The sequence below is a fragment of the Homalodisca vitripennis genome, chromosome 7 (genome assembly GCF_021130785.1).
Source record: "Homalodisca vitripennis isolate AUS2020 chromosome 7, UT_GWSS_2.1, whole genome shotgun sequence".
Classification (NCBI taxonomy): domain Eukaryota; kingdom Metazoa; phylum Arthropoda; class Insecta; order Hemiptera; family Cicadellidae; genus Homalodisca; species Homalodisca vitripennis.
In genome coordinates, this window is record NC_060213.1 from 134607501 (window position 1) to 134619922 (window position 12422).

A 12422-nucleotide genomic window follows, 5' to 3' on the forward strand; every position below is an offset into this window, starting at 1 on the left:
AAATGTGATACGTGGTTAAAGCCAAAGGTGTCTAAAAAATCTCGCGGAATTAAAATTTGAACTTTACCACGGTGAAGTTCTTGATTCCCGTTCAACCTAGCCCAGAGTTTTAATCAGACTCTATACACGTTACGTAGTGGGCGATAACATGAATGTGTTCGACAGAGGGAGAGATGGGTGGGTGCTCTGTAATGCGTTAATCTTAGGCAGTCGACATGACATAAGTCAACCTCTATGCCCACAGAGACCTCCGATATTGTGACTTACGCACGCACACCCTCACTTGCAAGTTTATTCTTGCAAGTACCACATGTTCGTGCAATCATACTGTCATGGCGCTGTTTGTGTCATCTGGCTTCGTGGCGACACGACAAGCGGAGTCGTCTCTCTTGGCAAATCGTCGTTCAGATTAACGACTCGACCATTGTTCCTTCCTCTAAACGACCTTTGGGATAAACGGCTAAACAGCTGGAAACCGCTAAGAGGTTTGCCATGCACTGACCAAACAACGGATTATTACGTTTGCGACCATCCGTCATCTGCAGAAGAGAAATGGATGCTATTTACATGATAAACCTTACATTGGCGGTCGCTGTGTACAACTTGTTTCCAGCACTCTTTAATTACATTTTGGAATCGGCACACGAAGAAAAGTTCTACCCAAAATGTTTCTATGTTAGGAAGGGTTGATTCAATTTGAATGTTGAATATTGCTCCAGTTCACCCTCCTTTTATTCAAACGCTGTCTCAGACCTGACTCCTGGAATCTGGAGTCGTTCGTCTGAAGAGATCCAAAGAGAGTCGGCGACGAGCTCACAACAAACCTTAGCATGGTTTCGACAACAGATGCGCCTATAAATAGGCAGTGTCATTGTCTCATCAGGTACACAATTGAGGCATGAGGAGCTTCTACAACAGACTGTAAAACGTCAAGTGACAATGCTTAGTTTGTAGCCGATTTGGTCGTCCAGATTTGGGGCGGTATTTTACGCTGCCTGTTTCCTGGAAAAGTTGGATTGTTTTTTAACTCCTGATTAGATACAGGGTTTTGATTGGGATCTAATCCGGTCTCCGTAACCTCGCATCATCAGGATCATAATAGCTCTTGTTCACTTAAACACTCCATTTCAACATAAAGTATCACAAAAACACGTCTTAACTTTGTGAATTCCAACCAGAAACTGAACACGATACTGGACTTCCTCAAAACTGATAAGATAAGATAGGCTTGCCCTGCAGCAGGTAATAACTGTAAAACAGGTTTGAGACTGTAAGGAAAGTGGTTGTCTATTGGAGTTATTTATCTTCTGAATGTGGATGTTCATATTTTGCCTCAATTAATTTTGAGATACCGGGTTGAGATAGAAAGCTCTAGTTTCCACTGTTCTTCCTTTATCAAGACCTTTCAAATGGTCAATTAACAGGTCTGTACATTAAAATATTTTGAGCCCCCCCCCCAAAGCTCATTTTGGGAATTGGGCAAAGTTGTAATAAGTTCACTTCTATTTCCTAGAAAGGTGTTCCGAGTTCCATTCCTCCATCTTTATCCATAACAACTAAACCGAGTGTATCCATACTTTTAACTCACACTGAATGTATAGTTCATAATATCATACCAAATAAGTTCCCATAATTAATAGACTATGGATAGTTAGTAATTTACTATTTGTAATATTGTTTCGTTGCTTGATAAATATTTATAAAATTACAATAGAACATTTACTACAAATTGTGAAATAATAATTATTCGCATTCAGATTCTGGTGAGCAAATCAACGTGTAGTGAAAAGGACCTTGACTTTTAGCCCATAAGAACAATGTTAAACTTCAAAACCTTTAAGCCATTATTTTTGGTCGTTATGGTCTTATTTACAAGATATGATCCACGCGATGTTTTATTTATTTGATAGAGAGTTTTTAAACAACGAAGCGAAATATTTACGGTTAAAGTTTGACATTTTTATATGCATAACTAATAACAGTATCGAAATATTACAAAAATTGTTTGGATGTATATTAAGTATGTCTTTAAAATGAGACACCTCCCATACGTCTACTTCAAAATAATAGAGTAACAAGTTCTTGTGGAACTAAAATCAAGATGGCCGCTAGCACAGTTAGAACCGATAAACATTAAACTAATCGGGAAAGAAGTACGGTGAGACAAACTAATTTAGTTTGATCTCTGTTCCAAAGCAAAACTCGCCTTTCACAAATTTCTGAACACCTAAACAAATGTTTACTTAAACGTTTAGACAAGCTGGGCCTGATATATAAAATATAAAATTAAAACAAACTTTTAATTCACACACGGTAAATCGTGGCTATCAGGAAACAGAATGTTGTAATTTCGCAGGAATCTCCTCAAATTGTTATCCAACAATTAATCTGCGTAACAAACTTATAACAATACAAGTTAAAGCTGTAGTCTAATGTAACACGAGGGCGTGTAGTGTATTGTAGCAGCGATGTTAATCTTATAACGTCAGCACATCTGGCTTAAATCTTCCTCATCATGCCTTTTTACAACGTGCGCTCGGATTATCGAATTATAATGTCCGTTTTTAATTAAAACTAAGATTTAACTGCAGGGTTTCCACAATATTAAACTCTAATATGTTATCCGAATCCCCGTTCGGGCTGCATTCTTATGAATTTGCCGTTTGGTTGAATTGTAATTTTCATTTTTTTTTTTTTTTTTTTTTTTTTTTTTTTGTAAAGGAGAGGCCGATCCCCTTTTAAGCCTTATTCTGTCCGCCCTCATGGGCCACCGGCCTGTGCGAGGATCTTATCAAACAGAATAAGGGGGAGAGTCGATACAGTACAAGGCCGATAGTACTGATAAAAAGTGCAATGGTCACAGACAGGATTTGAACCTGCGTTATCTCTAACTCAGACCCAAGTCCAACGACTTAGACCGCTCGGCCATCGGCACTCCCTGAATTATTTCGTGATTAAGTCATGAGTAGATTTCATAGAAATCCAATTGAAATTACTCTCATGACCGAATGTCCACTTTTCACCTCCAGAATCCAAAACCACCGTAAGCCAAAAAGTACGTTTTTATGTATACACAGGGCGTTCCGTTAGAGGGTGTGTTGTGGTAGTATATTCTGACCCAGATGCAGTACTTACCTATCTCTATTAATAAACCATGCATTCTCTTGTTAATTGTCTTGTATTTTTAATATTTAGGTTGTTAAAGTATTTTGAATTTTATTATTGTTATTTAAGTTTTTTGAAACCCCTAGTTTCATTGCTAATCGTTAAGTATTATTGTAAATTATTATCTATTTAAATTAATTTTCAATATATATTGTTGACAATATGTCGATAGAATCTTGCACTTTAGGTAATATTCTTTTGACTAGCACATATATATTGTTAAATTTACTAATTGTGTTGCTTTCTTTATAGTTTACTTTCTTTTATCAAATCCTTATTATTGTTATTATTTAATCTATCTAAGCATGCTTCTTTGTTATTTAAGTTATGATTTTCTAAGTATTAGTGTTCAATTGAACAACTTATTACTTGTTAAGTACAATATTATTACTAAGTTTGTCTAATGCAATGGCTTTGCCATTGAGTCTTAAATTAATAAATAGAGGTCGACAAAACTTCAAAAAAATGGGTAGTAAACACAAAAAGGGTATTAATACATTGTCTGTCTTAAAATTTAAAGATATCGGTTGTCCAATAGTTTGGAAAAAGAATGGTTATATTTCAGTTAATGAACCATCGTACAGAATGACTAAAAAGTATTTTTTTAAATCAGGTCATTCACAACAATATTTATTCTTACGTAGCATTTAATAACTCGTAAGGTTTCAAGATAACGGCTGTACACAGCTTTTTTAGATACAAATAAAGTACAGTAAAGGATGTCTTATTTTACCAGGCGAAGTTAGGGCTAAGAAATCCTCTCTAACACTTGACCTGGGAACCAATGGCTTAAAGGTGACTTCCGAACCACCAACAACGGCTGGGCAGGCGGACTGCTACGATACACATACATATTGATAATATTGAATCAATACTCGAAAATATGTTTACAATTATAATTTCGCATCGATTCCACCATACGGAGTCCACGTTTTCAGAAACAACTTAATGAACTCCTAGAGATCTTTTAAGATTTCAAGGATATAACGCTTCCATTATATTAACGCATATGAAACATTGAAGTCGTTATAAGTTACACGTTGTACCAATTAATCTTTCAAACTAATAATAAATCTTCGGTTTTATATTTTGAGGTGACAGCGATTTCTTACGATTGTGCGTAAGGACATATTTTTTTGGAGTAGAAGTTCACGAAGAATTCCTCATACCTGGGATAGTATTTCCACGACAGTTAAAAAAAATAAATGACCGATTCTCAACCTTTTCCAGAGGGTAGTCTGCTTCGTTATTATTTCCGATGTTTGAAAAGTCGTACCGCCTATTTGTACAACTTTCAGTCACAAACAGAAATATTTGCTTCGAAAAACATCGCTGCGTTGTTTCTAATATTACCTCGCCCCGACCTCGTAGCTTTCAGCGAGACGTAAAAATTCAGCTTATTTTAAAGCTCTGCCTCGCTTTCCCTGCGGTGCCCCGCGATCGCCATTCGGACAGATGGGCTGGTTAACGGGATGCAAATTCGAGCACCGTATGGTCTCTCATCAATTGTGGGGGGGGGGGGTAGGTGGGGGAGGCAATCTTCTCTTTAATTATAAAAATCCCCGACCCCTACCACACTTGCATGTGGCTGCCTCATTTTTAATGGCAAAAGCAAAACTAATTATGATAATTCCATCTAGACATCGCTTAGTATTATAAAGTAGGTCCCCTCCCCCCCCCTCGCCGGGCGCTGACTCATTATATCTACCCTCTCACTCGCACATCTAATCAACGGTTTTACCCCCTTCCCCCACCACCCACCACCCTACAGCCGCCCTCTCGCCCTCTCTGTCCAGTCCAATCTACACCTAAATGTTTTCCTTTTATCGAGTAGGTCTTGATACACCATTGCCAACTGCCCTAAACAAATTTCCCCTCGCCCTCGACATTGTTGCCAATTCTACCCCACTTTACACGCCGTGCCCTCGTTTGACACTGCCACTCCAGTTTTCGCACCGTCGTTTATTTCTTTCCCGTCTTGTTCGGGAACCTTCCTTTCTCCTGAGTGTTTATAGGCGATCTGTTTTGCGACTGCGAGTTGATAAGGATCAATCGAGTTATGTTTCAAGATGGAATCGATTTAAAACGTTTACTGGTTCATTAATTTGTGAACGTGTTTTTAGTTATTAAAGAATATAATATATCATCCTAACTATTTTGTAGAGCATGGGCTTTAATTGTAAATATTTAGGCCCAAAATGCCACACCATGTTATACCTGTAATTTCTTCAAAATATAAAATCAAGACGCTGGCGAAAACGGAAGTAAATATAACTCTGTATTCGTAAATAATCAACCCACCAACTTTACGAGGTCCACCAATTGTGATGTGGGGGAGAAATTGAAAATTTCCACTTGCACCAGAATCAGTCTTCACTTCAGTCTAAATCTACATATTGTGTGTTTAACAAAAACCTGTGCCTAACATTTGTTAACACTGTTTTACAGAAAATTCAAAACAGCACTCACTTCTTCTTGTTCGTTCTGAGATTATAAAAAAATCTGAGATTGATCAAACAGGACTGATGGTAAGTACTGAGGAAATATTACTGATTGTGGCTGACATGTAGACTGTAATTATGCTGAGATTCTAGGATCTGGTCAGAAGAAGTTTGTCTAAACCCAGTGGGACTAAAAAATTTAATTTTCATTTTTACTAAAACTAAATAAAAGATATGGGTCGATAGTTTTACAAAATGTATTATCTCCTTCGAAATGAACGTTGGTTTCAAACATATCCAGAGTTCATCAAAGAGAGCACATGACAGGAAAAGATTTATTACAGACCAAGACCGCTTGAAGATCCATATGGAGATATTATTAATTACCGTTGTACTATTCTCGAAGACGTATTTTGACCGGAATGGGAAGAAATGGACAATATTTATACTAATATGGTGATGGACGAAAACATCAAATACCGTAAAGTTTAATGCTATTTGTGCAAAAACTTGTATGAATAACAAAGGAGTATGAAATAAATAAAAACACCGACTACATAAACGTAACAACAAACTTCCGGTACTTACGTAACAGACTGGGGTCAGCTCCAGACAGTGCTTCTCGGGCTCGGGGACCTAAAAAAAAACAAAAATTAATTTGAAACAAACCCGAAATCCATTATTTGTACTATTCAAGATGCAAATATCAAGTTCTTAAACATATAACCAATGGTAAAACTGATACCACCATTTGAGCACTAAAACAGATTAAGAACAAACACCCAAAATAAATACCAGTAAGAACAGAATTTTGTGTGTATGTCTTTTAATCAAAAGTAAGGAAGTTGTAGACATCATTGTTAGAAAATATTTTTACTCTCTGTTCGTATTGAAAGATTGTATAGTTGGAAAGTGAAGAAACAGATTTTGTTAAACCCTGATGGATATACGAGGTTTAATCTGTCAATAAATTCATTACAGTTTTTATCATATCTAATGCAAGGCCAGATACAACTTAAAGGTAAAAGTCTATTATAATATTTGTTTTTCAATATCATTACAAGAGCTACACTCTTATAAAAATGTGAAATGTTCAACTTCTTCTAAAAATTTGGGTTAAGAGTACAAAAAACTAAAACTATAGTAAAAAGCCTGAGTAGTTTGGTTATGTTTTCAGATGAAATCTTTTAAGCCTACAAATTTAAAGTGTACAAGATAACATTAAATTTTACTCAACATTTATTAAAAATCATACAAAACCAAGAAACACTTATGACACTAATTAGTATTTTATTATAAAATTATTAGAAAACGATATATACATGAAACCATTAAATTTGTTCTATTCTTTAGCATATCTGATAGATTACACAATATCGCTTTATTTAAATAGAAACTTAATGTTTTAGTACATTATACCAATAGAAAATAACAGAAATTCTACTTTAAAATTTTAAAAATAATTTACTTTAAAATTTAGATTATGTTGATGTCCATACAGGTATTTAAACCTAGATTTATTTTTAAATAAATATTTTTTAATTACTTGTAATCTTTTTGGTGATGCAAGCTTACCCTAACTCATTCAACGTTTTTCCGTATGCTTAATCCCAAAAGCTTGTTTTCTTTTTTTAAATTATCTTGCGGTAGTTTTTTTACAAGTCTTCCAGTTTTTACCCCGTCAAAATAAGCTAACACAATTATTTCTTAGAGATATTCACTTCGACCTAACTGCACGGAGTTATAGACAACATAGACACAAGCTTAGTATGACCTCACAAGCCTAGGAAGTTTACAAGACTATATCCTTAATAATTTTATTTCAATCCCACCGTTTAATTGCTTACAACTCTAGAACGTACTCAAACAAATTATAAACTTACTATTCGTTTTAAAAATGTTGAACAAAAATAAAGACAATGTGAGGAAACACAACTAGGAGCAGGAAGGAGGGAAAGTCTAGAGTAAGACAGAGGGTGGTGTGGAGTGTCTTTGATCAGCGGCGATCGTAATTGATTTGCAGGAGATCCACAGACACGCACTGCCCGCCTTGTACTGAGTCTTGTATTAAGTGTGGAATGAGGAGGGGAGAGACAGTAGAGTGTATACTGGTAGCAGGAAGGAGAGACAGTCCAGAGTAAGACATAGGGTGGTGTGGAGTGTCTTTGATCAGCGGCGATCGTAATTGATTCGAAGGAGATCCACAGACACGCACTGCCCGCCTTGTACTGAGTCTTGTATTAAGTGTGGAATGAGGGAGGGGAGAGACAGTAGAGTGTATACTGGTAGCAGGAAGGAGAGACAGTCCAGAGTAAGACATAGGGTGGTGTGGAGTGTCTTTGATCAGCGGCGATCGTAATTGATTCGAAGGAGATCCACAGACACGCACTGCCCGCCTTGTACTGAGTCTTGTATTAAGTGTGGAATGAGGGAGGGGAGAGACAGTAGAGTGTATACTGGTAGCAGGAAGGAGAGACAGTCCAGAGTAAGACATAGGGTGGTGTGGAGTGTCTTTGATCAGCGGCGATCGTAATTGATTTGCAGGAGATCCACAGACACGCACTGCCCGCCTTGTACTGAGTCTTGTATTAAGTGTGGAATGAGGGAGGGGAGAGACAGTAGAGTGTATACTGGTAGCAGGAAGGAGAGACAGTCCAGAGTAAGACATAGGGTGGTGTGGAGTGTCTTTGATCAGCGGCGATCGTAATTGATTTGCAGGAGATCCACAGACACGCACTGCCCGCCTTGTACTGAGTCTTGTATTAAGTGTGGAATGAGGAGGGGAGAGACAGTAGAGTGTATACTGGTAGCAGGAAGGAGAGACAGTCCAGAGTAAGACATAGGGTGGTGTGGAGTGTCTTTGATCAGCGGCGATCGTAATTGATTCGAAGGAGATCCACAGACACGCACTCCCCGCCTGGTACTGAGTCTTGTATTAAGTGTGGATTGAGGGAGGGGAGAGACAGTAGAGTGTATAGTGGTAGCAGGAAGGAGAGAAAGTCTAGAGTAAGACAGAGGGTGGTGTGGAGTGTCTTTGATCAGCGGCTATCGTAATTGATTTGCAGGAGATCCACGCACTACCGTTCTTGAACTTAATTGACCTCGATGTGATATTGTGGGATGGACAAATGTATTGATGCTACACACAATTAAGTAAAAGTTTTGTTAAAAAAATAGTTTTGATATGAATATATTGCCCTTATTAAAACGTATTTTTTCTCGAAAATGAACCTAGTTTTATAAGTGTTTAAAATGAACTTTCAAGATATTGTACTTTAAGCGCAGTGTAACGGGTACAACGGTTATCGCAAGATAACCGGATAAAGCAACGTCAAGCGTGGCTGCTGCTTGGATGAGTGACCGCTGAGTGACCGCTGAGCGATCCTGTCCTTGCAAGCAGCCCGCCTGCCCGGCCGTTGGTGGTGGTTCTGAAGTCACCTTTAAGCCGTTGGTCCCCAGGTTAAGTGTTAGAGAGAACTTATTGGCCCCAACTTCACCTGGTAAAATAAAGTATCTTTTCTTTACTTTAATTGGAGGTTTATTGTTACTTTAATAATTACGACTGAGGGGGTTGTCTTTCATTTGGCAGTGCAAAGATTTCATGAATGCATGGCTCTAAAAAATTCTTCGTGATCCCGCAGAAATACCCCACAGTTGACACCATGTGCCCCAGAGACTCGCAAACGACCGCTCGGCGCATTTTAGCACACACGGCCCAAAAATGACGGCCGGCTATTCACATGTGCGCGACATTTAAACCCGACCGGCGGACAAAACCCGGTAGTGAGCCAACAGGCAAAAAATCAATTTCCGAAGCGGAAACGAATCTTTGTCGTATCAGTGACAGTAACAAATAATTGATAAAGCGCGGAATCAAAGCACAGCTGAAAATGACAAGTGCAGGTTTGTGATTCGCATTCAAGTTAAAACAATAGCGTTCAGATGTAATGAAAAAATCCGCTCGGCGCGGCGTAGAGAGCCCGATGCCTCTGTCCAATCACGGAAATCTCATTTATTCCCTCCGATTGATCCGTAACAATGGCCAGGACTTCGCAATCCGGATTAAAATCCGCATTGCCAAACAAAAAAACATACATTTCCCTATTATATTTCGTGATTTTTTCCCCTCCGCTTCCTCGTAAAAAACTGGCGGAGCGGGCCGCCCCCGCCGCCACCCCTCCGCCCCACCCCCGACCGACATATCGGAGAAACAATGCGAAATGAATTATTCAACGTGGAGTGTTCGATTTTTAAATCGCGTTCGGGGGTTTTATACAAAAATAATTAATTATTCGAGGGCTCTCCGGTCGTACACTCGATGGCCGAGCATGCTCGGAACAAAAGACTGGTCTACTGTGTGCGCATTTATAATTAAAGTTAGGCCGGCAAGGGTTGCCTAATGAAGGGGAGGGGGAGGGGGCGGCTAATCAGATTGGGCGCATATGACGTAGGAAAATTAAAGCGTGCGTGCGTGAGCCGATGCGTTTTTACGCGTCGATCAGGAATATAATTATTGCTGCTTAATAGGGCCCGTAATTAAAGTCGTAATTATTTTCCTAGTAGTTTTCCGAAGTTGATCGCGCACAATTCCCCAACGAGGGGAGAATTTACATGATAATGAAGGCGCGTCCGTCTGTCCGACCATCCGTCTGTTGACCTCTATACGGACTTTATGAGGTAAATTAAATTTATTTATGTAAATCGGAACCGTCAATGTTTTTTTTATTTGTTATTACCTAAACACATCACATAGAAAATAAGTTCCTTTCCAATAAAAAAATAATTAAACAAGCATTTGTATTTGTCGTAGTAAATACAATTTAAAAATTTCAATGCCCATACGAGAACAATAATAATTTATAAAAAATAATTAATTTTGTACTTTTTATAAGTTGTAAACATAGGATAGTACAAATTTTATGGATTAACGTTTTACATCCGTTTAATAATATGTACCATATAAACTAGAGACATATGATACGGCGCCTAGGCGTAACACAGTCGTAACATTACTAACGCCTAAATTAAAACGAGGTTTACTTGCAGCATGCGAAGGCGTTAAATTATGCCCTGACACCGCCATATTTATCAACATTATGCTCCTAATGAAGTAATTAAAGAAAGAAAATCTGCCGGCGCAGGCGGTGCAGATGTACGGCGAATTAAAATCAGCTGGCGCTGTCGCCAAGCTTCTCGACTTGCTCCCAGAGTGCGTGTAAATCAGCTGACTGCCATCGCCTCCTTGATTTTGTCGTCGCGGACGTCTGATCACAGCGGCGATATGTATAAACGTGTCTGTTTTTTTTTCGTTCCGGTGTTGTTTATTTTAATTAACCTTCTCTGCCCGTTAGTATATTGTTATATGATGAGTGAATTGAAGTTAATAATTTAGAATGGAATATAAAATAATTGTACTATCGCCAAGGAATAAACTAATTGTAAATAAATTAAAAAATAAAATGAAGTCAGGAATGACCGTTACTAGCTTGATCCAGCGTGTCGTTTTAAATAAATATCGTATTAAACTCGTAATTTTACCCATTGTTGGACTTTTAAAGGCTACTGTGCTACTGCTAAATAAGTTGCAAATGTAGTGGATTACAGCTGTTATGTGACCTTGACGATATATCGGTCTTAAGGTCCGGTAAACGATAAAACGTTAAACAATTTGTACCCTAAGATGTAAATTGGCGATAGCGCCTTAAGTTCCCTTTACAATTGAAACTACGTATTTAGTATGAAAAATACTGTACCGGTAACTAAATTATACTATATGTGCGTTAGTAGAGACAGAGTATTCGCAGGATTAATTTAATTTTCAAATATTTATACCATTCGCTAATGAATCATAACCATTAATAAAAATGGATATAATGGATGGGAGTGCCGATGGCAGAGCGGTCCAAGACGAGAAACTTTGGGTCTGAGTGAGAGATATCGCAGTTTCAAGTCCTGTTTGTGACCTTTTTTATCAGTACATCGATCTTGTACTGTATCGACTCTCTCCCTTATCCTGTTTGATAAGATCCTCGCACAGGCCAGTGGCCCATGAGGACGAGCAGGATAAGGATTAAAAGAGGATCGGCCTCTCCGTAAAAAAATCATTACCGTAAATTTAACACGAATTGCATCGCGTTTTTTCAGTACCTTTTCCTTATCCATATTTCTTGATGTTTTATCTTTTAAAGAGTTTAATCAGAGATTCCTCAAAACCTAATTTGCCCCCAAGGTCACGCATAAATTGTAACTCCGTTCGCCATGTTTCTAACAGTGGCACAAAACACCCTTGTAAAAATCCAACAACGCGCACAATTACGAGTCCAATGCGAGAAATATTGAAACCGACACGCGGGATGGCGGTTTAAAAACGGGCGGTGTCGACTCGGCGGCGGGGTAAGCGCCCCCATATCATCAACACAGGTAATTAACGGGATCATGGCAAAAAATATCGGCGCCTGATAGAGAACAGGTATCAACAATAACGGCCTCTGACGGCGCGCTCACAAGTAATCGTCCAGAGTGCTGATAACGGACCATTGTACAGATCTCAATGCTCGTAAAAAACGGACACCGGGAATCGGCCTGTTTACGCTGGAACCGGCCCAGTAAAAACCTGCCTTTGCTCCGGGATTTGGCGATCGGAGCTCTGTTAATGGGCGAGTGCTGAAAAATGACCACCATAACGTGAACAGAGATTTTTGAAATGATCCGATCACGCGAAGCGACCGGACAAAAGTACAACAGATCGTTTTAAGTAGCGTTCACAGAGTAGATCGTTCGCAATTTTAATTTTTTAGAATAGTTGTTACGCAGGCA

The 12422-nt window shown here is 38.5% G+C and overlaps 1 protein-coding gene across 4 annotated transcripts in view; it reads right to left on the minus strand.

Moving 5' to 3' along the window:
• Positions 1-12422, minus strand: part of LOC124366361 (POU domain, class 6, transcription factor 2-like) — a 187338-nt gene that overhangs the window by 61010 nt on the left and 113906 nt on the right. For all 4 annotated transcript variants that reach the window (XM_046822863.1, XM_046822861.1, XM_046822862.1 and 1 more), the window contains exon 3: positions 6195-6242. In XM_046822863.1, coding sequence (XP_046678819.1) covers positions 6195-6242 — 48 coding nt within the window. The remainder of the gene's footprint in view (positions 1-6194; positions 6243-12422) is intronic.